Here is a 24,998-nt window from a genome sequence, read left to right on the forward strand (position 1 = left end):
TAAATTAAACGCGATATGCGGTGACGTCACAATCGTGTTGCATTGTGGGTTAGGGAGCTGCCTGAAGTGTACATATGAAGTATGTACACTCGGTCAAAATCGAGGGAGCGAGGGTCTGTCCATATAAACTTCCCTCGTCCACTTCACAAAGTGGAACGCACTTCAAAATGGTGGCAGGGATTCCCCCGAGGGGAAGTGCTTAGGGAAGTTCGCGAGTGCGTGTCTAAAACAGGAGTGTAATGCAGCTCATGTCGCTAGTCTCTGTACTGTGAAGTCACTTGTGGGCATTCCTAGTGTTGTCCCTCTAATGTCATTGGTAGACTGCACGTCTGACCATATCTATAAAAAATGCAATCACAAATGATATATAAAACTAAGAAATCATTCTAATTTGACTAGGAATTAGGAATGAAAAGAATTAAAGATAACATTCTGCTGTTATAGAGTGTTGTGACTGCAGTGATCAGTGCATTAAATCATTAACTAGATTAACAATCGATCTATTAACAAATTAAACTCACTGTCAAAAATTACTAAAACGTCATTCGAATTTGACGAATAATCAATTTTCTTGTCCCTAATAATCCACACAATGCATGGGAAACTAATATTGTAATGTCTGAAGAACGACAGACGAGGGAGGCTTCGTTCTGAACTTTTAATCGGAACGCAGAACAACTGCAACACAAGACTAACTAACTCTCTAACTGCTTCTCTTCCGGGCTCATTAACTTCCTGCCTAACCCTAGAACTGCAGGTGCAAAATAAAACAGCAATTTAAAAAAAAATTATAAAGATTCTGTGCACTACACTACCCTCCCCTTAAGAGACAACTGTCCCAGTGTCCATAAAAGAACTCAGTAGCGCACAGTAACTTCCAGTTGCAACAACTTTAGTCCTTCATCAGTTCTTATATTCGAGCAGCGTCACAGACGAAGTCTTGCAAGGATCTTGGCTTTCTCCGTTGTCGCTGTAGTCGTCCTTCCCCCACCGTAGCAGGTGGGCTAGCCGGGGAATACGCTGCGTATGGCATTGCGCTTGTCTGCGGTGTCTCCTCTTCTGGATTCTCTTCCGAACGCTCCATGACCATGGGCTGATACTGAGCAAGTCGATCGCGATGGAGCACTACCATTCGCGGTTGTCGCCCTCCCATCCCATCTCCAGTACACCACATCAGATATCTTGGCCAGCACTTCACATGGGCCATGCCAGTGACTGTAAAGCTTTGGAGAGTAGCCCTTTTTCCTTTTTGGGGAGTAAACCCAAACCCTGTCACCAGAAGTCTCTGTCATTACTGTGGACATCGTAAGCCCGCTTCTGTCTGGCTCCCTGCCGGTCCCGGGCTCCCTCGTGCACTACATGGAGTCTGTTCCGAAGCTTTTGCAAATACTCCAAACCCGGGCCCCCCGGGATCTCTGGTTCAGGTGGGGAGCCAAAGACTAATTCCACCGGTGTTCGTAGTTCCCGGCCAAACATGAGCGTAGCTGGCCGGTGATGCACTTCGAAATCATAGTCCTGGAGAATCTCCAGCCACCGAGCCACTTGACCCTCAGGGTTTCGGAAACTTAACAGCCAGGTGATGGATGCATGGTCTGTCCACAGCCGGAACTTCTTCCCGTAGAGGTAAGGCCGGAAGTGCCGGAGTGCCAACACCACTGCTAGTAGCTCTTGGCGGGTAACGCAGTAGTTTCCCTCTGCCTGGCTGAAGTATGCAACATGTTCTCCATCGTCATCTTCCTGGGATAACACTGCGCCATCACCAACATTACTGGCGTCAGTGTCGATGATAACCGGCCGGTCTGGATCAGGGTATGCTAACACTGGAGCCTTGGTCAGTACTTCACGTAAGTGGTTGAAGGCGGCCTCACACACCTCATCCAGATGAAGGGTTGGCCCTTTTTCGTTAGCTGGTGCAACGGGCAAGCGATGGTGGAGAAGTTCTGGACAAAGCGTCGGTAGTATGATGCCAATCACAGGAAGCTCCGTAGCTCTGCAATGTTCTTTGGGATAGGCCACTTCTTCACTGCTGCTACTTTTGCCGGGTCAGTGGCGACTCCTGCAGCACTAACCACATGCCCCAGGAAGGTGGTCTTTTTCCGTAGTAGATGGCATTTCTTTGGATTGAGTCGTAACCCAGCTTGGCGGATAGCTGCGAAGACCACTTGGAGGTGTTGCAGTGCCCCTGCAAAGTCTGCTGCATGCACCAACAGGTCATCCAGATACACCACGCAACAGCGGCGAGAGACACCTGCCAGGACCTGCTCCATCAACCAGGAGAAAGTGGCTAGAGCATTACAGAAGCCAAACAGCATTACCTGGAACTGCCATATCCCCTGGCTGATGGTGAAGGCAGTCTTTGGTTTGGCCCCCGGAGCCAACTCCACCTGCCAGTACCCACTCCGGAGGTCAAGGGAGCTGAACCAGCATGACCCCGCGATATAGTCCAGGGTGTCGTCGATTCGCGGTAGCGGGTGAGAGTCTTTTCTCGTGACAGCGTTTAAGCGGCGATAGTCCACACACAACCGCCAGGAGGAGTCCTTCTTTTTGACAAGTATGGTGGGGGCTGCCCACGGGAAAAAGCAGGAGTAATTGAGCTGTCCAACAGGCTCAGTTACTCCTGCTTTTTCCATCTCCAAGATCTTTTGTTCTGCTGCGGTTTGTTTGGCCAGCGCTAACCGGTGGGATCGTAGCCAGATGGACGGAGCTTCGCCGGTATTGATGTCATGCTGTACTAGCCCCGTTCGTCCGCAGTCCTCGTCTCGTGCTGCAAAGACATCCTGGTTGCGGTCAAGTACTTCCCGTAACTGTCGACGCTGGCTGGGGGTAAGTCCTTCACTGCATCGTTGCCACAGCTCCTGTACGGCCTGTACAGTCTCTTTTGACAGGGAGGGCACTGGAGCGGTGTTAACATCGACAGGGGTAGCTTTCCATGGGGGTGCTCACTTATTCTGCCCAGCTGCTTCCCCTCCCGCTTGGCCTAAGGGCACATCAACTGTCCTTTGCCCCTTCTTTAGGGGAACGACTTCGTGACCAATCTGAAGGTAAGCTCCAACCACATTTATACAGGCCCCACTCAGTGTCAAAAAGTCTAGTCCCATAATACAAGCATCTTCTATGTCTGCCAGCCAAAACTCATGGACGAAAACACCCGTGCCCACTGTCACCTGTAGGCACTTTCCTCCTTTGAGGGCCGCCCGCTCCCCAGTTACAGTTCTCATCTGCATCACAGTAGCTGACCACCCAGTTGGCGTCGACCTTTCTGTTCCAGGCAGGATTCCTGGACGAACAATGGAAATGGTGGACCCCGTGTCAATGAGGGCCCTGCAAGCATAGCCATTTAGAACACAAAACACATATAAACCCTGGGTGTGGCTCACTAGTGAACATTTCCCATGGATGGGTGTAGACTGTGGTGGGAGCGGCCATCCCTCCGCCCCGACCGCTCTTTTCTAGTTTTCCGAAAAAGCAGGCTTGCGGGGTAAAGGCGCAGGGGCGGGACAATCACAGGCCACATGTCCCACTTCCCCGCAACGGTAACATGGGTCCCCTCGTGTAGAACGCCCTCGCCGGTTCATCCCTTCAGCATTGTCGACGTCAGTATGCTTGGCCTGGCGAACTCGGGCAGAAGGGTGGTAAAATGGGGCCGCTGCTCGTGTTGTCATAAATACAGACTCCGCTTGCTCAGCCTCTGCCAATGCTTGAGCCAGTGTTCGTCAAATCTGGCTATAACATGTTATTTAGCCTGTAACATGATCTCACATGTTTATTATTTAGCATTTTTGGGAGGAGCAAAATTTACATACAGTGGGTACGGAAAGTATTCAGACCCCCTTAAATTTTTCACTCTTTGTTATATTGAGTAGAAGCAGAAGCACCCTTTTGATCTAATACAGCCATGAGTCTTTTTGGGAAAGATGCAACAAGTTTTTCACACCTGGATTTGGGGATCCTCTGCCATTCCTCCTTGCAGATCCTCTCCTCTGTCAGGTTGGATGGTAAACGTTGGTGGACAGCCATTTTTAGGTCTCTCCAGAGATGCTCAATTGGGTTTAAGTCAGGGCTCTGGCTGGGCCATTCAAGAACAGTCACGGAGTTGTTGTGAAGCCACTCCTTCGTTATTTTAGCTGTGTGCTTAGGGTCATTGTCTTGTTGGAAGGTAAACCTTCGGCCCAGTCTGAGGTCCTGAGCACTCTGGAGAAGGTTTTCGTCCAGGATATCCCTGTACTTGGCCGCATTCATCTTTCCCTCGATTGCAACCAGTCGTCCTGTCCCTGCAGCTGAAAAACACCCCCACAGCATGATGCTGCCACCACCATGCTTCACTGTTGGGACTGTATTGGACAGGTGATGAGCAGTGCCTGGTTTTCTCCACACATACCGCTTAGAATTAAGGCCAAAAAGTTCTATCTTGGTCTCATCAGACCTGAGAATCTTATTTCTCACCATCTTTAGCAAACTCCATGCGGGCTTTCATGTGTCTTGCACTGAGGAGAGGCTTCCGTCGGGCCACTCTGCCATAAAGCCCCGACTGGTGGAGGGCTGCAGTGATGGTTGACTTTCTATAACTTTCTCCCATCTCCCGACTGCATCTCTGGAGCTCAGCCACAGTGATCTTTGGGTTCTTCTTTACCTCTCTCACCAAGGCTCTTCTCCCCCGATAGCTCAGTTTGGCCGGATGGCCAGCTCTACGAAGGGTTCTGGTCGTCCCAAACGTCTTCCATTTAAGGATTATGGAGGCCACTGTGCTCTTAGGAACCTTAAGTGCAGCAGAATTTTTTTTGTAACCTTGGCCAGATCTGTGCCTTGCCACAATTCTGTCTCTGAGCTCTTCAGGCAGTTCCTTTGACCTCATGATTCTCATTTGCTCTGACATGCACTGTGAGCTGTAAGGTCTTATATAGACAGGTGTGTGGCTTTCCTAATCAAGTCCAATCAGTATAATCAAACACAGCTGGACTCAAATGAAGGTGTAGAACCATCTCAAGGATGATCAGAAGAAATGGACAGCACCTGAGTTAAATATATGAGTGTCACAGAAAAGGGTCTGAATACTTAGGACCATGTGATATTTCAGTTTTTCTTTTTTAATAAATCTGCAAAAATGTCAACAATTCTGTGTTTTTCTGTCAATATGGGGTGCTGTGTGTACATTAATGAGGAAAAAAAATGAACTTAAATGATTTTAGCAAATGGCTGCAATATAACAAAGAGTGAAAAATTTAAGGGGGTCTGAATACTTTCCGTACCCACTGTATGTGGTTTCAACAACCAGATGCATTGTTCAGTTTCATCTGGAATGCATTTCAGACCACCTCCTGAAGTGGTTTGAGTGATTGCATTTGCATATGCATTTCGAAGATAGCTATCCGATCAGATAAAACACATTTAGTGACCAGGTGTAAACAGGCCCTTTGACGTTCTCGGCCGCTCTCTGCGCTTTCTCCGGTCCGCTGTCAATCCAACAATTCACCACGTGAGTGTGAAGCTCAACTTCCATAGGAATGAATTGAAAACGCTCGCTCCGCGCCAGTGGGCACGCACAGTTAAGGCCCGTTCACACCAAGAATGATAACTATAAAGATAACTATATTTGCGTCCACACCAACAAACGTTAACGTCTGTTTTTTCTAAGCTCGCGCTGTGGTTTCAAAGTGTGTACAACATGTTTTTGATGTTCTTGTTGCATTTACATGGCCTTAACCATCAGATGTCCTCTGCATGCTATGTTTCAAGAGAATAGCTAGTGTAATCGATCTAATCTAATTTAGCTGACGAAGTCAATCTAGTGCCTAGCATAATGCCTAGCATAATGATCTCATCGTTAATACTTCTCACCGAGGGTATGACAGATTATTTTCCGTATATCCATTTTCTTTAAAGTATCATTGAAAAGGGATTTGACTTGTCAAACAGTGGTGGCTTTTTCTGGACCTCGGCGATTAACTTCTCCGCAATGTCGTCTGCCATTTTAAATGCTGAGCCCTAAAGTTAGAATGGATTCTGATTATTCGTCAGTGTTTTATTGTTCAACAGCTGGAAAAAATCATTCTGAAAGTAATCACAACGATATTGTTTCCCTATATCATTATAGCTGTGGTGTGGACAGTGCTATTCTTTTATATTTAGAATGATTTTTAGAACTATATCTTTATCATTATCTTTATAGTTATCGTTCTTGTTGTGAAAGGGTGTATTTTTTTCCCTGTGTGTTTAAGAATTTGAGAATGTGGTATTTAGTAATTAAATAATAAGTGGATCAAACTGTCTATTAGGTGTCTAACTACTATGTGCTTACATCAAAAAAAATTGTTAGGTACAATGTACTTTTTGTATTCGTTGTATTGCAAAACGCTTCTATTGAGGTGGAATAGGGGTTTGGTGGTATAGTTAGGTTTAAGGGTGAGTTAAAGATTAATAACAGCTGTAATTACATGCAGGTATTTTTTAAATACAAGTACAATGTAAAAACTCATGTACACAAGTGCATTGCCTCAAATGATTAATTTAAATTTTAGTACATAGTAGTTAAAAACACTTAAAATAAAGTGGGACAACTGAGGGTTTATAATTTGGGGGAACTACAATATGATAAATGCTGACTTACTCTACAGTATATCAACTAGATCATGGACTTTTTTGCTTTGGCTCTGGTAAAAATGTGTTTATTTGAACACTCATGTCACGATTCGATACATATCATGATACTGAACTCACAATACAATATTATTGCGATACTCCAAGACATATGGTAAAAGGTTAACAAAAAATATACTGTTGATTTAAAATACTAAATTTGGGATTACATAGGTGTGGAAATGAATAGGCTTGGACTTGGTGCTGGTAACCCAATGCACAGGACAATGGTGACACCAAAATAAAAACATTCATGATTCTGAAGCTGAAAATACAGAATTATTTTAGACGAATATGCTCTCTGTCACTGACTAGATATATTTAAATAATGTTGGTAACATAAAACTTTTTACAGGTAACATAAGACATTTAGCATTACCAGAAACCACAAGTATTCCCCCACTGCATTATTATATTTAACATTATATGTTAATGATATATGAATAAATGATATTTAGCAGCATAGTTGAGCTGAGCTAAAACTGTTCAACTTTCATATAAAAAAGAGGGCACAAAAGATACAAAATGGCTTTTATTAACAAAATAATTCACCATACATAGATGTATGTACGTTAAATAACAAGACTCCATTTTGATACTAAAGGTTTTTGTCATGAAACTATTTTTTCAACATAAAGAGAACATCACAGTGTTACAGATTAGTGACAAATACACACGTCAAAAACATACACATATAAAAGCAGTTTTTTTTTGTTTGTTTGTTTTTGCTTCTCCAAAGGCAGGAATAAAATTCAGGTACACTTGACTGGTTAAAAGGCCTTTTGTTTCACTGCTTTCTCCAGACAGTAAACCGTCAGCTAACAGTTGCAGTGCAGTACAGATTCGTTTCCATTGTAATGTCTAAGATGTCTGGCACACTCCTGTAGTTTAGCCCTTACGAATAGTAACAAATATCTGTAGTATACATCATGTAGAAGCTACAACACACAAAAATGATGCTAAAGAATGTTTCTTCCCCTCAATAAATAGAAACATGGTTTGACTGTTGGCACAGCTGTGGATGTGCACTCGTTTTAGTTGGGGGCTGTTGGAAAAGGCATGTCACTGTCAGGGACAAACACATCATCTGTCAGTTTGAGTTGGGTACCAAAACCAGAGCTGATGAAATTCACACACTGTCCTAATCAGCTGTTTCCAGTGATAAGTAATTTGCTTACACTGAAAGGAAAAAAGGAAACTGCTAAAAAAAACTCTTCTGATATGTCAGCATTCTTTTTAAATATCTCAAAACAACAAGGCAAAAACATCAATTATGCTTGCGTTAGCTCTGGTAACATTATGGCTGTGGCTTTCTCTGGTTCTGAAAGTGGCGACTGTGAACTGCAACATGCACTAAAGCTTTGTTTGGAATGCACATGCAAATTAATATTTGAATCAGATTGCAACATTTAGGGTTCATTTAAACAGCTTTTAGAATCTGAAATCAGTTTAAAGCACCGATATGAACTTTCACTTGGTCAGGTTTTAACATAATGTAACCTGGCATACATAATTAGTGCATAATGTAAATGCACTCTATTTTCTTTAAATAACGAAATAACATCTCTTCAGATGGCACACCAAATATAACAACTTTTTTTTCTTTCTTTCCAATTTCACTTGACAGATATATGATGGAGAGAGAAATAATTGGCGAGGAAGGGAGATTGGGACATAACCTACACGTCCAAGGCTTAGTCTCAGAAGCACGTGCCAGTTCTCAGCTTTTCAGTCATTTTATAACCATATTTGTAATGCTTTGATATGTAGGCTAGATGAGCCAGTTAAAGCACTGATGGATGTAGAGCAGACCTCTCTCCAGATCTGTGGTTATACTGTAAAGGTGCTTGATGATTAATAGAACAGAGTTGCAGTATTGACACTACAGAGCATTATAAACTATCCAGTTCCAGTGGTGACACTGTAAATCTCTCTCTAAAGGAGACAGTCTTTGCTCCAGGTCAGCTGCTGTTGTTTCAGTCTGAGTAGTCTGTCACAGTCAGACATTCAATAACAAACTGGGTCCTAAGGGCTGTGACACATTAGAAAAGAAGACAGACATCAGAAACATGGATCATCACATCTGGGGACATTGATATAACTGAGCTCCAAATGTCTGAGACCATAGTGAAAATATGGGATTTAAATCCAATTTTCTTTATAAGGTTCTAAAATAAAGTTTTCTTGTTTTTTTACTTTTGAAAAAGCATTTAATCAAGCTCCAAAATGGTTCGTTTGGATACTGAGATTTGTGACGTCACACGGGCAAATATATTTTCATATACCTCAGCAAGACATCAACAAATAAGTTTACATCATTGCACCGCTAGCCCCGCCCACTGGTATTCAGACGCTTAATGGCTGACACTTGCCTACACCAGATGCAAGCATCGCATCAAAAGCAAATAAAACCCATTATAATCACCGACGCTGTCTACAGTGGATACAGTATACAGATGCCCAGTCACTTTCTGATGTACTGCACGCACTTGAGTCTGCAGACGAGAACAAATGAAAGCATAAACGGAAACATAGAGGAATGATCGGTCCTGTTTAAACATCTAATTTCTGTAGTGACTTCAGAAGGGTACCAGCATCAGGAATGAGTGGGTGGTTTATTTTCAATAGCATCGTGGATCGTGTCTGAGGATTATAAACTTGTTTGGAGAATTTTACTGAAGATTGTTTTGTAAACGAGGCACAATGTAATGAAGAGCTTGAAAAGAAACTTTTGTTGACAGATGAATCAGTCAACTGTATTGGATCTGACAGCAGCTATATCGCAAACCACAAGTAAACAATCTCATAATGCTTTGCCTATAAATGATGGTTTTATATGGATAATGTTTTCAAACACTTGCTGTTGATACTGTTTCCTATGCAGTGACGTTAGCCAATCATAACATTGGCCGTTTACTGACAAGCCTTAAAGGAGCCACCCCTTAAAAATGGGTCATTTCAGAGAGAGGGTCAGAATGAGGGTTGAAAATAATCTTTTTTCTCAGATATATTTATTTTTTTTGTGTGTGTGTGCAAAAAACTTTAACATTATAAGTGGACATCAAGGAACATTAAAATAATACAGTATTTTAAATAGTTGTCTCAGATTTTTGGACCCCTTTGTGTAGATGTTAGAAAGAAGAGAGCATAATGGTCATGTAGTAACAGGGTGTGTCCATTAAAAGTGCCTCCTTCAAAGTGGCATTTATTTGAAAGAATATAGCTTATTTATTAGTTCTAATAAATAATTATTAGTTATTAGTTATGTTTATTAGTTTTTATATTATAAAACAATATGGCATAAAAATGCAATACATTTTGAGGTGTTTACAGTATGTGTATCGAGATATCTGTGGGAGTCATTTTGGTTTCAGATATGAAACTGAAGTTAACTTATGCCAAGTTTACACTATAGGATTTTAAGCCCGATTTGCAAGTTAACGAGCTTGCCGACAGGTCGGGCTCTGATCGGGGGAGAATCAGCGAGTGATCGGTGCTCGCCAATCTTTATGTGTGAACTACTCATTGACGCATCAAAGAGGCTCGCTGACGCGTCGCCGTCACCTCACAGACGCCAGACAAATATCTAGCATGCTAAATATCTGGAGCTGTCGGCCAACTCGATATCCTGTGGTGTCACGTGTCGCGACGCAACAGCCAATGAAATATCAAAGTCCCTTTAAGACAAGTCATTTCACTCGGCGGCCATCTTTGAAACGCCTCTCGGGCATGCAAGTGTAGCGCCTATCTCTTTGAATGGGGAAACATCAAATTCTCTAAAGCTGTTTGCCAAGCTTTCGATTAAATTTAATATTTGAAATCACCAATGAAATCTGACAACAACTGTCTCATAAATTTTGTTTCTGAACGCTTGAATCATGGCAAAAAAAAGGGCATTTTTCAGGCTAGATCAAGCTAATGCGCATGCGCAGTCCTAACTGCGCGTCTCTATAGGAAGCGTGCATCTGACTGTTTCTATCTACCTTATTCCTATCTACCTTATTCCTGACTAGCCTACTACGTTTCGAATTATGGGTTCCACTTCCGGTTTTGGGGAACTTCCATTTAAAAAGACTGAAACAAATCGTTTCAAATCATAAGGTTGCCCTACAAATAAAGCTTATCCGTCAGTTTGACTGAATGAGCTGTCAATTTTTCTTTATTTATTTTCATTTTATATCTATATTTATTTATTTTCAGACATCATGAGAATAACGTAACGTTTGGTATTTTAACGTAACATGTTATAACAAGAATATCTATGACAAGAGCTCTTTTCAGTCACTGCTTTCTATCCTCGTGATTATTTTCTTTTGTCCCTTTGCATACCGCTGTAATAGTATGAAAAAGGACAACATATACTGCACATTTGTGGTCTGTTCTCCCGATATAATTTACGATATATCCCATTAATAATTCACTGGAATGAACGAAGAATCTCTCGTTTTTCTCCTCAAAGCCTCACGTCTCTTTCCAGGTTTGTTTTCACAGGTAAATACAATTTATTACCTGTAAAAATGATGGAAATCACTTTGAAATAGTATCACGCAATGCTGAAGCTCATGAACATTTTCATTAAGGCAACGTATATTACATAATACAGATATCTATCACTATAGTTATATTTATCCCGTCCGTTATTGCTGTAGAAAGAATCGCGCTTTTTCATGGCCTGTTGAAAGTACCTTGTTGATACTTTTACACTTTTAAATGTCCTTTTAATGTTCGTTGGTTGAAGGGTGAGTAGAATAATGTCGTCTCATTGTACCCAGTTTAAAAATAAAACATCTCTTAACAGAAGTTACACCCATAATTTGCCCAAAGCGTCATAGGGCGTAGGAATAAAGGCCAATTCACACCGCACCAACAAACGCCAACAAACACGTCTGCTTTTAATGGCCGCTACAGTGACGCGATGACTTTACCAATCGGTGATTGGCTCTTATTTAGAAGGCGGGACTTATTCCGCCATATTGCGCGTTGCACATTCTCTCATTCAAAACAATACGAGTGACACATATTGTGTTATTCTATAGTCTTTGGAAATATACACTGATGTCTATGGAAGCAACAATAACAATCCATTCAAATATAATTTGCCGATGATTATTCATATCAGATACACGTTGTGTATCTATAACTATAAAGCTCACTCACTCTATTGTTCTCCCAGTTCACCGGCCACATGTATTTTGGTACAAATGGATGAATTCACGTTATATATTAAGATCAAGGTCATTATATAGGTTTTTAAATGACAAAACACTCACTTGCACATATTTAAGAATCGGAATATCAGATAGTTGATGACATAGTGAGAAAAGCTATACATCTGTCATATAGTGTGGCTGTGGCCGGCTGGCCGCGGTGTGACATGCATGACGCGGCGTCAGGGAAACAATAAAGGGAAACGTTTTAAAATAACAGTGGCCTTAACTCTGGGAGGTCAGCCAGAATATTAAACTTATGTGTGAAAGGGTTATATTAATTTTAATTAAATTTAATTCAAAATTTAATCTAATTCCCTCCCAACATCCATTTTTAAATAAAGTCGTTGGGTGACAGTTGTTGTCAGCTCGTGTAGTGTGTAACCCCCTGTTGCGGATCATTTACATAGTGTCACATAGTGTGAACACCACAACGACTTCAAGACTCCATTTACATAGAGTCACGTAGTTTGAACAGCACAGCGATCTGCCAACGTTTAAAGTCCTGTAGTGTAAACTTGGCTTTAGCTGTGGATTGGCCAGTACTCCTATAATGTAACACATTAGAAAACATGCCTTTTAAATGATGAAAAGACTAAAAGTGGGGTAATTCTTTTTTTTTTTATCATTGGCTGTGTACATGGTTTTATAATTGGTTTTCTTTCTGTTATGGGTTCAGAAATTTGCCTTTACTTCATGTGTGTTCCTGAGCAGTCTAAAACAATCATCTCAATCATTAAAAAATAAATAAATAATAAAACGCAATAAGTCCTGATACATTCAAGCACCCAGAAACAGTTTCTTTGTGTACCCTGTTCCACAGTGGTGTATTCATCTGATGTGCCTTATAATTTCAGATTGTTCCTCTGGGCTGTTCTACAGATGAGTGATCATTGAAGATTTAACTAAAGCTGCCTAAGATTACTATTTTATTGTTCTACAGGATCTTCATGTAGGTTTCTCATACGTGGTTCAGTTCATCGTTCAGCATTTCCAGAGACACACTGACTGCTCTTAGCTTTAATTCATGTGCTAAGGCCACTGCTCTAGTTTGTTAGTGTTTGGAAATGCAATTTCCAAAATGTTTGGAAATGCAATCTATAAATATTTCCACAGATTTGTAGTGAGTTTTTTTTTCACAGTTTAATCCTGAAAATGTTAGAAGGTGTCCAAAATATCAAAGAAGGTCTTCATGAATAGTGGGCCACGCTAGACATCTTAATACATGATTATGTTGTTTGCAGTTCATTGGCCTGTAAACATTTCTCCCAAATTTTTTGACAAAGATGTCTATAGTAGAGGGTCAATGGTCATTGTAATCTGGTCTCTGTGACTGTTGCTTCCATTGGAGCTGCGATACAACTCGTCCCGTCGACAAAGGAAGTGCCGGTTCAGAATCTTCCTAAAAGTCACTCTGAACTCCCGAATACGGTAGGCATAGATAATGGGATTAACGGCGGAGTTGGCGTGCGAGAGGATGATGGCAATGTTCATGATGAAACTGGGTTTCTCCAGCTCACTGTAGAAGAGAGTGAGGCAATTCAAGATGTGCACAGGCAACCAACAGAGAGCGAACAGGCCCACTATGATGGAGAGCGATTTAGCGGCACGTATTTCCCTTTGCAGCAGGCCATGGTGGTGATTCTCGCCGTTACTCACGCTGCATTTGAGCTCAATCTGACGTAGCTGTTTACGTGCTACTGTGAAGATCTTGATGTAAATGCCCAGCATGATGAGCAGAGGTGGCAGCACGCAACCGAAGAAGTTGAAGTACACCATGTAGCTCATGTCCACCACATTCTCGAAGAAGCACTCGAGGCAGCAGCTTTGCAGAAAGCCTGATTCCATGTCAGCAGCATCACTGCTGTTGCCAGTCTGTATAGAGCTGCTTTCGTTTCTGGAACAGGACAAGTCCTTACGGTTCCAGCCCACAAATGGGATGAGTCCAATGATAAAGGATAAGATCCATAAAATGGCAATGATCTCTCTTGCCCTTTTCCCTGTGACAAGCTCCTTATACCTGTACAGAGGAGTGAATGTAGAATAAAGATGAATAAATAAACACGTTGCAAATTTTGGCAAAACATTTGGCTAATGATTGAGTTAACTATATTGCCCAAAAATCTGAGAACACTAGTAAAAATGCTTCTATTTTTCATGTATTTGCATTAGTAAAATATATACAAAAGAGGGTTTTAAATTAGATTAGTGGGATCAAAATGTCTAGAAGCACACCAAAGCCAGATTTCAGTGTGCTTCTAGATTTTTTGATCCCACTGTATAAACATTCATTTCATAAAATACCAAAAGCTTAAAATTATGGTAACACTTTATTTTAGGGTCTTTTAACTAGTTGCTTATTAGCATGCATATTACTAGAATATTGGCTATTTATTAGTACTTATTAAGCACATATTAATGCCTTCTGCATGACCTTATTCTACATTCTTAATCCTACCCAATACCTAAACTTAACAACTACTTTACTAACATTAATAAGCAGTAAATTAGGAGTTTATTGAGGGAAAAGTTGTAGTTAATAGTTTATATATGTTCCCTATACTAAAGTGTTACCAAATTATTTCTCACACTGAATTTATTTCCTTATAGATTTCACTATTTTTATATTCTACTCAGAGAAATAAACAGATTTCTACATATGTATTATGTATGTACATTAAAATATGTACACATATGTACATAAAAAGAAAAGGCCACTTTGTGGCTGTCAAACATTAGTAGTGAACTATACTCTGCTAGAACACCTGTGAGAACATTAGAACAACTGACTTCATACATCCACTAAAAATCACTGCAACACCAGCTGGTTAAAAGTCATTGCTCAGACTCAAAGGAAGTTAGTTCTAACAAAAAGCTTGTGAATCATTTGTTTGCAGCCAGTAGTATTATATTTTGTCTATAACGTAATGACATTCATGAATGTTTAAGTGTGACTTGAATGTCCAATTACTTCTCAAGGTCACTGTATATATTTATATATAGTAAATTTGAGAGGGCAAGAGAGAGGAAAAAAGAGCTTCACATAAACACTCAAGTGACTGATGGCTTAAGCTTTCACTTGGAGGCGCTTCATCAGGCATCCTCAGACAGCTCTGATTCTGCTTCTACTGATGGACTGAAGTGAGTAATACATGAGGTGCATTATTCATCGCACCCACCATAACCTTTCTCTGAGAGACCTGGACTGCCACAACCATCAGTGGTGCTGCCCCAGTGACAGATAGAGAGGGGGTTGGGAAAGCACTGAGAAAACACGTTTTTCTGCAGATAACTACATTATCTTATGCAATCATTGCTGTTACTGTTCCATACACTTCTTATAGTGTTGTTATTCTTAACAACTAAAGTCTAAATCTAAATCTAAAAACTATTAAAAATAGTTTTTGGTAATGGAAATAAAATATAAATAGTAGATGAAAAACTTAAAAACCCTAAGTGAAAATTAGAAATGTTAACTTGGCAACTAACTGAAATAAGTTGAAATTGCAGTACTAAAATTACTAACACCGAAACTAAAATTGAAATGAAAACTGAATATATATATATATATATATATATATATATATATATATATATATATATACACACACACACACAGTATGTACATACATATAAAATGAACAATTAATAATATTAATAAAACCTATTATAGTATAATACTATAATAACACTGGCTTATTGATTTGAACAAACCTCTAACTCTAATTTATCAATCTTTGGTGCATAACTTATCCTCCAGCATTTGTACTATCAGCACCATGGCTCAATGTGTAGTGCATGTGCACTTACTGCAAGGCCATTGTTTTGACTTCTAATTCTGCACATTATTTTCTCCATCCTTGGCTTTTTTTTTTTTTTTTTTTGTAGTCATAATTTAAACCATACTCTCTAAAATCTTTGTTCGTTTCAGATTCAAGAATACATGATGTCATTGCATTTATATCCAAAAGCACAGTCTCCTTTTGTTGGACACTTCTTTCAGTTTTAACACTTTTCTCTCTTTTTAGTGCCAGCTTCCCTCTACTCTCAGGGCACATGAATGGAGGGAAGAGTGGATTAGTTGTGGCATGACAACAACCCGCTGGCATCCCAATCGCCCTCTTTCTCTTTCACCCCTGCACACAAATCCCTCCTCTAACCCTTCTGTTCTTTAGCTGCCTCGCTTCCGCTTTAAACCACAGATCTCTGCCAACAGGCTCCAGTGTAAGTGAAAACGGTTTACACAACAGCTCTAAAGGAAGAAGGTCTCAGCTGCTTTGCTCTTAACAATGTGAGCAGGTGCATTAAAAGAGTGTTGCAATCATGACAAAAATTTGATTCCAAACACTGTAATGATGTAATTAATGGTCATTGGTTAAGGACACTGTCCTAAATTCCCACATTTTTTCATACTATTAAAAAAAAAAAATCAAAACATTGACCTGTAATGTATCACTAGTTCATCAACCCACTTCGCTGTAACTTATGACCAATCTAATTTTTTTAGGAAGTGTCATCAAATGCTCAATAAGAACATTAAACTGATCATCCAAAAATTCAAATAAATTATCCAAAATTCTATCATTTACTCACCTTCATGTTGTTCCAAACCTGTATGACTTTTATATTTATATTTTATGCAGAACACAAAAGAAGATATTATTGAAGAAAGCTGGTTACAAAACTGGCAACTGGTTTTGATCGATATGACCACTGATTTCCATTGTATGTTCCACAGAAGAAAAGAAAGTCATACAGGTTTGAAACAACATGAGGGGGAATTAATTATGACAGAATGTCCATTTTTGGGTGAACTATCCCTTTAACGTATATCCCTGTATTAAAAACACATTGTATGATGTGTGAACACATGTATAACTAAAAGGGAAAGTCCTGCCATTTAACCACCTCTTCTTTGATTTAACAGTTAAAACCAATGACTCAGAGGAAAAAGATGCTCCTAACAGTGGAAAGACCATCTGATTCAAGCCCACGCTTACATTTATATAATAGCGGCCTACTGTTTTAGGAAACTTGAAACCTATTTAAATCCTTCAGCCAGAGGACATGCAGCTAAACAGTCGGCATTGAGCTTTTGTGTTTATACACAGGAAAAGAGATGGAGAGAGAGACAGATGAGAGCGGAGAATGTGTGCGTGAGAGAGAGACGTGGTGGTCCAGTCTGTTGAATGAAAACCGAAGCGGGAATACTGTCTGGCAGCACTGTGAGAAATCTTGTTTCCTCTTGGATCATCTACTAACAGCTATCGTGCCAAAACCCTGTATTTCCAGTAACTACAGCATAACTAGAAACATACGTTCATCTTGCCCATAAAACAGTGAGAGTAACATGACCACCCAGGATCTGAGATGATTTGGAGTGCATTGAAAAGCTTTCATTAAAGTCACCTACTGTAAGCATTTCCTTATTCCACACCAGGGGCACCACTAGACCCTTTTTACTGGGGCACGAGCCCCAGTAAAGTTTTGCTGTGCCCCAGTAAAATTTCCTGATATTTATCAGAAAAAAATCCTGCACATCCTCTTCAATCATACACCTCGGCCCGCCCACTTGCTGTGCTCCTCCTTCACTTTTCCTTGTGGAATCCTCAACTTGCAGTCAGACGATTATTCATAATACGCAATTGTAGCTGAGGAGAGGTAACTACCAGGCTAGCGCTTATCGCTGTGATGATGAGTAGCATGCGAATTTGTATTTAGTTGAATGAGGACATCCCGTTGTCCAGATCTAATTTACTTTAGCATGTTAACTGCTAAAAAAATGCTTGCTTATCTCTTCTACTTTGCCATAGTTTGTTGCTTGATTTGGTCATCATCAGTGAAAGCTTTTTAAAATGATTCTTTCATTTAGGGGGCTAGTTAGTTTGTACACTGTTGAATTTAAGTTTTTTTTTTTTTTTTAAATATATATTTTTTCAGGAATTTTAGACATTAGATATGATTAAGTGTCATATAAAACATAAATTTGCATTGATGAAGTTAATGTTGTTAGTAATTGTTTAAAATGACCATGGTAAAACAGAGTTCCAATGTATAAAAATAAAACATTGTGGGGCCTTGTGCCCCAGTGATGATCAAACTGTAGAAACACCCCTGTTCCAACACTGTGAATTCAGAGAAACTGCATTTCCACAGGACTTGACAGTGTTGGCTGTGGAAGTGAAACCCAAGCTATGCATATGCAATTTCATAAGTGGGCTACAGCAATTACATGCACACTTGCTTTGTGTACCAGTTAATTAGGGGCCAAGCACCTATTGAAAAGCGTAGGCGCCTATTGAAATCGTTAGTTTTCTTATTATTATTCTTCCGCTCTGGTAGTCTATGGCAGCCCATAGAACCGTATGCTAAAAAGTTGTGAAATTTGGCGCACTGATAGAGGACAGTCTCACCTGTGTCCATAGCAAATTTGAAGTCTCTAACTCAATCCCTCCAGCGCCACCAGCTGTCCAAAATTTCACTGATGCTTATGCTAATAACTTTTGAACCATAAGGGCTAGAAACAAAATTCTTTTTTCCTCTGATTCCTTTTGATTGCACCATATGATGTAATTTTCCGTCATAAAAGTTTTCCCGCCATTTTGATTTATCCGAAAAACATACTCTTTCGAACTCCTCCTAGGTGGTTACTCCGATTTTCACGAAAATTGAACCACATCATCTTCAGACCATGCCGACAAAAAATTATCAAAAGCTTTTTGATAGAACCATCCATTTTTGAAAAGTGCACAAATGAATGACGAAAAGCTAGCAAAATCAGATTTGAGCCTATAGCTCTAGAACACTTTATCATATTCAGACCAAATTTGGTACATGTCATCACAAGCATGACCTGAGGCAACATGCAGTGTTTCGGCACAGCACCACCTACTGGTCCGGAGATACGAATTTTTTTTATTTTTGCTTATAACTTCTGATGGGTTTGTCCAAAAATCATAAATTTGGTCTGGTTAGATTTGGGGCATCAAGCCGAGTCGAATGATATCCATTTTTACCATATCGGCCATTTTGGCTGTCGGCCATTTTGAATTTTGTGCTAAAATGCTGTATTTTATGAACGCATTAGTGTATCATTACGAAACTCGGTATGGGTCATCAGCACGATGCCCTGAAGGAGCCTGAGAAGTTTCGGACCAGCGCCACGTAGTGGAGATTTTTTTTTAAAATATGCTTATAACTTTTGATGTGGTTGACTTATTTTCATGGGAGTCATATCTTTAGACTCCTGAATCCTTGCCGAGTCCAACGATACCAAATACGCTAGGTTTCGACTTACGGTTTGTGCGACATGGAGATTTTGCGCTAAAAAAACAATTGCGAATATCTTCGAAACGGTTAGTCCAATCAAGACGAAACCAGCGTAGGAAACACGAAACACAAGCTGGTTAACTAAACGCCCAAATGTCAAAATTTTGATAGTAAGTGGCAAAAAAATCAAAACAAAGTCATCCATGGGTCATTTTTTATTATCTCATACATATAAATGTCTATAACTCCAAAACGAAATGAGATATTTTCACCAAATTTGACTCAAACATGTATGGGCTCACTCTGAGGACACATAAAAAAAGCAGTGGGATTGTGCCTCTTGGTGGCGCTATAATTGAACAAAACATGAAATTGCCATTAACTACAACACAGTATTATGATAAAAAAGGTTATATATTATGAATGCATTGGTGTACCATTACGAAACTCTGTATGGTCCTATTCTAGTGAGACTGGTCTCAGTAGATTCCTTGGATCATGCCGAGAACATAGATACCAAATTTACCACAGTTGGCTGAACTTCCTGTCCACCATATTGTTTTTCTTTAAAAACCTACTTTTTCAAACTTCTCCTAGACCATTGCTCCGATTTTCACCAAAATCGAATCATCTTCATACCATGCTGACAAAAAGTTATGGATTTCAAGTTAATTCGTCAAACCGTTTTCTTATACCGCAGCAACGAAGTAGAGGCTTGATGCCAAAATGACTCTTGAGGCTGTATCTCTGCTATGCTTTGACATATTGACACCAAACTTTGTGACTGTCACCTCACTTTGACATTACCACATTAATTTGGTCACAGTGCCACCTATTGGTCGAAAGTGATAAACCAGTAAATCTTTATAATTGACTGTATTCATGATTTTTCAGCTATTTTGCCTAAAATGATCTTAATAGGACTTTAATTGCTCCCCGTTGCAGTTTATGTGATGCTCACAGCCATGTTGGCTGGCTTGTTGTGCCTTCTTTGTGCTTGGCCCCGATAATTGCTGCTTGCAGCTATATTATTTAATTTGTTATTCTTTTATTCTTTCCAATGATTTCCACTTATTCCAAAGAAATAGGATAGCACGAGCAACACTGAGAAGTGTAAAAAGATGTCACTCTTTAAAACGCGAGCTTCAGATTCGACAACATTTACATTTTAGCTAGTTTAACATTAAAAATTTACAAGATTTGGCAATTCAAAGAGTTAAAATGAAAGAAAAAAACTTCTTTTACCATTCCTTTGTCCTTTTACTGCATGAGACAAGGCATTAATAATTCTGTGCAATGCAACGATAAGGAATATATATTCTTAACTTTTATTCAACCAGAATATCTGCCACGGCTAGTGACACCATTGTACTTAAGAATTACCAACTTATCTTCTCTTCGTTGACCATTTTTGCTTAGTCCTAATTGTTAAGATTTGTTGTCATTGCACTGTCCTTCATCATCAGGGCCTTCTTTGACAACAAACAACCTTCTTTTTAATCGCCCTCCTGAGATTAACAGATTAACACAGATTAAGAAAATCAGACCGATATATCCATTTCAGGAAGCCGAGTTCAGTAGGCTGCGTGTGCCATCTCCGTGCTGTCCTGAATAAGTCTTTCAGTATTTCAGCTTTGATGAACTAGATGAACTTCAAACGAATTGCAACAGAGGACCGAGCAAATTGATCCCATAGGCTGCTCTATCTCAAAGGTGGTTACTCAATAAAACCGTCATTAAGGAAAGATGATGGTCATTTTGTTGTCTGTCTATACAGATGGATAAACTAAATAATACTAATGAAAATTAGTATTGTAATGAAAATAATGTACAGCTGAAAAGGCCGAAGACATCGAAGAACAGATTCATGCCATGCTGTCACGCGCGGAATGTTGTGCACGCGCGTGTAAATGCCAAAGCTTGTTTCAAAACAGCTGTGAAACTGTATATATAGGTAAGGTTTTTTACCCATTGTAATTTACGAACCAATAGTCATTAATAGGTAGTAATTAATCATTCAGTGATAATGAACAGGAAATTATAATAAACGAGAAACACTCACCTCAAGGGGATTTTTACAGCCAGATATCTGTCGATGGCAACCGCCAGAAGACTAAATATTGAACTTTGAGTCAATACCAGAACAAAACACGCCAGGAAAAGACATCCATAAAAGTCTGAGCGCAGACCAATGCTTATAGTGATGGCAAAAGGGATGGCAAGACAGCCAACCAGAATATCTGCCACGGCTAGTGACACCAGAAAGTAATTGGTTGCATTCTTGAGAGTGGAGTTGATGGTCACAGCCCAGCACACCAGCACATTACCAGCGATTGACACTACGGCGATCACCAGCTCAATAGCGATGTACAGCGAATCCATTGCTGCACACTTCACAGAGAAACACCTTTAGACAGTAGGCTAGTTAGGATGTCATGAGTCTGTCACTCTGTGTTGCTTGTCCAGTGGTAAAAGATCCAAACTGCAATAATCCACGGATCTCCAAAGTTTGTGATTTGCCAACACGGCCATCTGTTGGTGTAAAAAAAAAAAACGTTATTTGCATTCATTCTCTGAAGAGAATTATTCAAAACCATTAGAGGCAGAGGTACATTGAATCCTTTCTGACAGATTCCTAGAAGTTCCCACTGACGAGAAGAAAGTTAGGCTATTACAGAAAGTTACAATAATCTATGTGATTTGGATGAGGTAGTGTGGAGATACTTACCCTTATTTCAGAGCTGTTTTTATTGTATGACGTTCCTCTTTAAACTGGCTTGCATTTGTGTCCTAAGGTACATGTTGCAGAAGCGGTAGGGAAGTAATGTGACGCACCGTGAGCGCAACACATGGCTTTTCAAGCAGCTCGCGGAAAACAGTCAGAGCTCTGGCTGTACATCAAAGCTCATGGCCACGCCCCAGCCGCGCGAGCACACACAGACTGAACAGCATCAGCAATTTCTAATAAAAAAACAAACATTTTAGTAGGCTATGTTCGCTGACAACTATGATAAAGAATAATGATTGAATTGAATGAAGAATAAATTCAGTAAAACTAGATTTGTCTTTCCTGAAAGAAATTATGATAGGAGACCAGGGATGGTAGTAACACTTTTTGTTTCAGCATAGCCTAACTGATGATTGTTTGCGTTAGATCTCTTTCAAACTTTGATACACGGTAGCCACATTTGTCTACTATAAATAAAACTGACTTGGACATGTGACGTTTTTTCTACACGATCTCAGATTATAAGGTAGCCTAATGTCAAATACAAAGAGTTCCGTTGTTACAACCTACTACTGGGATGAGTTGTAACACTAGCTGGGCATAGTAACACTATGTGATTTGCTGAAATAAGATCTGGCTCATGTGAAGGTGGCACAGGTAATTTACTGAAGAACAAAGAATTATCGTTTTTTAATATAGTGAACAATTTAAAGTGACAAAAACATTAATTGTATTTCTTTTAGGACTTTAAATTTTACACACACACACACACACACACACACACACACACACACACACAAACTGCAGTGTGTGTTTGTGTGAGTGTGTATACTGTATTCCTGTCACATTCAGTCACTAGCTATGTTGCCATCCACCTATTTTTTGTGAATTTTGTGGTATCACACAAAAAACGCTGGATAGAAATGACAAGATGCTAATAAATTCTAAACAACACACACACACACACACACACACACACACACACACACACACACAACATGCGCTCAAATGAGGTGGATACCGTTTTTAACTGATAAGAAGACATGCTCATAAACTACAATAAAAACTCATTTACCACATAAATCCCTTCATGCGCAACAAAAAACTCACATGACTTTGCCTTAATTTGCAGAGAATTTGATTGATAACTGGACTCATTGAGAGCTAACTGTTTTAGCATTTAGCTGTTAGCACGAATGCAAAGCATCACATTTAATTAGAGAAACAATTACTTTGGGTTATGTAAGTCCCAATAAAATGATTGCTGGACAAAAAAAAAAAGTTACTTTCCTTCCTAAAAATCAGTTTTTGGTCATAAAATCTACAATGTTGCTCACAGTCACATGCCACTTCTCCTGTGAGCTCAAAAAGGACTCCTCAAAAAAAAAAAAAAAAAATTGCAACAGATATGCAGGACTTTTGCAGTCTGAACTTATTTTACCTAGTTCAGGCCTACATAAATGACTACATTTTACGGTGACATTCTCGCTCTGGAACTGAAAGTCGAATATTCTGTGGTGTGCAGAAACATCCTTTCTGAGTAGAGTGGTGATTTTGTAATTGGCTGTGATAGTGCAAGCCGGACTTGATTGCTTTCACCTGTGGTTATTGGGAGGAGAAGGTTTTAGATGGGAGAGACTCAAAAGACAGAGAGGTGGTGACTAACGTGGGGAAAGTGATCTCAGAGCTCTCGGGGGCAATGGGCTAGGTGCACAAGATGGCGCCTGTGAGCTTCGGCGATGTGAGTGCATGCATGTTTACTTCCACTCATACTCTTCCGGTCTTAGCAACGTTCACATTTGCTGTAAGGAGAAACGTATATACTGTATGAAACTTGGCTAGATATAATGAATGTTTTTAAAATTAAAGAGAAGATGGTGGTCTATCAGAGACAAAAGAAAACATCATTCTTATATTATTGTGTACTTCTGTGTGGTAATTCAAAGAGATATTATCTTTCATTCTTTCTCCTGTTGATTCTGCAGTTCAGGCTCAGTGGTTAGTGAAATCACAGGGATCTCTTCATTCATACAAAACACTTGTGTAATATATATTTCCTGATTTTGTTAACTTCTGGGGGACTAAATGGCTCAAAACTGCCTTCTGTTGGAACACCACTCTACCCTCACCAAAATCTAATGTTTACTATTGACAACTGAAGTATCAATCCTCATCAGAGATATAAATAAGCATGATAATACGATGTGGACTCAGTGTATGGTTTAGTAACTTTATTTGTTAAAACTGTATGTATTATTTAATATGTAATTCAATTATTAGGTTTGCATATAATGTTCAGAGTTTGTATTTCCCCTGTGAATTTCTATTAATTACTGCATTTATTTTTGTGCAAGTGAGATGAGTAAAGAGCATCTGTTGTCTGTTGTCTATAGTAGCCCATACAATATATTTTAGTAAAATATACATACAACTCTTATTTTTATTTAACTGTATTGAAAACTGTTTCACTACAGTTAAACAAAAGTGTAAATCACAGCTATTTATTAAGTTTAACTTTTTTACACTTCTTGTTTTTATATAAAAAGATAATTGATGACTAAAGAGCATCTGTTGCATAAATCGTAAAATTGTGTAAATGTAAAATATGTGGTGACAATATTGATGGAGCAAGTTGATGTAGGTAGGTGAAAATATGTGCAAAATTGAGAAAATAGTATTTTTGGAGATAAAATGTCACCTGTCTCTCACAGGGCAAACATAAATGTTTGCATAAAATGATATTTTATGCAAACAACTCTAATCATGGTTATTCCTGTAGTTGTAAGCTTTCATTTAATTAGTCTCTTCTCAGGGAAGCACAAAACATATTTTTCTGATCCAGGTAGGCTACAGGTTTCCAGTGTATATAATCGTTTTAAGATATTTTTGTACCTATTTCAGTTCAAATGTTGCACAACAATTGCATGTAATATGAATATTTTTCGAGAAATAAATTATTTTTTGATGGGTGTGTGGATGCTCTGTATACACAAATTGTTTGCTATATTTTATTTTTAAATTTAGTTATATTTACATATTTGTATATTTACAGTAGGCATAATTGGTCGGGCAATAAGACATTGTATGTGTGTGCACCAAGTTAATTTTCTCTTTGTGGACAGAACTGTCTATGCGCAAACTCGCTAGATCAGAAATCCAGC

At 39.4% G+C, this 24,998-nt stretch overlaps 2 protein-coding genes across 3 annotated transcripts in view; one reads left to right on the plus strand and one right to left on the minus strand.

The window, feature by feature from the left end:
- The window catches only part of zswim7 (zinc finger, SWIM-type containing 7), a 182,240-nt gene that overhangs the window by 56,245 nt on the left and 100,997 nt on the right, over nt 1–24,998 (plus strand). The window lies entirely within an intron of this gene.
- adora2b (adenosine A2b receptor) lies at nt 7,148–24,789 on the minus strand. The gene is made up of 3 exons (XM_051893824.1): nt 21,838–24,789; nt 21,172–21,641; nt 7,148–13,860 (listed from the first exon to the last, which is right to left on the minus strand). The coding sequence occupies exons 2-3, from the start codon at nt 21,489–21,491 to the stop codon at nt 13,131–13,133; spliced, it is 1,050 nt and encodes a 349-aa protein (XP_051749784.1). The 5' UTR covers nt 21,492–21,641; nt 21,838–24,789; the 3' UTR covers nt 7,148–13,130.

This window comes from Ctenopharyngodon idella, chromosome 5 (assembly GCF_019924925.1).
Source record: "Ctenopharyngodon idella isolate HZGC_01 chromosome 5, HZGC01, whole genome shotgun sequence".
Taxonomy (NCBI): Eukaryota; Metazoa; Chordata; class Actinopteri; order Cypriniformes; family Xenocyprididae; genus Ctenopharyngodon; species Ctenopharyngodon idella.

Bases quoted from the DNA above. Each gene is read 5' to 3' on its own strand.
- adora2b (XM_051893824.1), bottom strand. From the start codon at position 21,491: ATGGATTCGCTGTACATCGCTATTGAGCTGGTGATCGCCGTAGTGTCA. The intron at 13,861-21,171 runs GTGAGTGTTTCT...TCCTCTGTACAG, and splicing joins GCTGTAAAAATCCCCTTGAG to GTATAAGGAGCTTGTCACAG.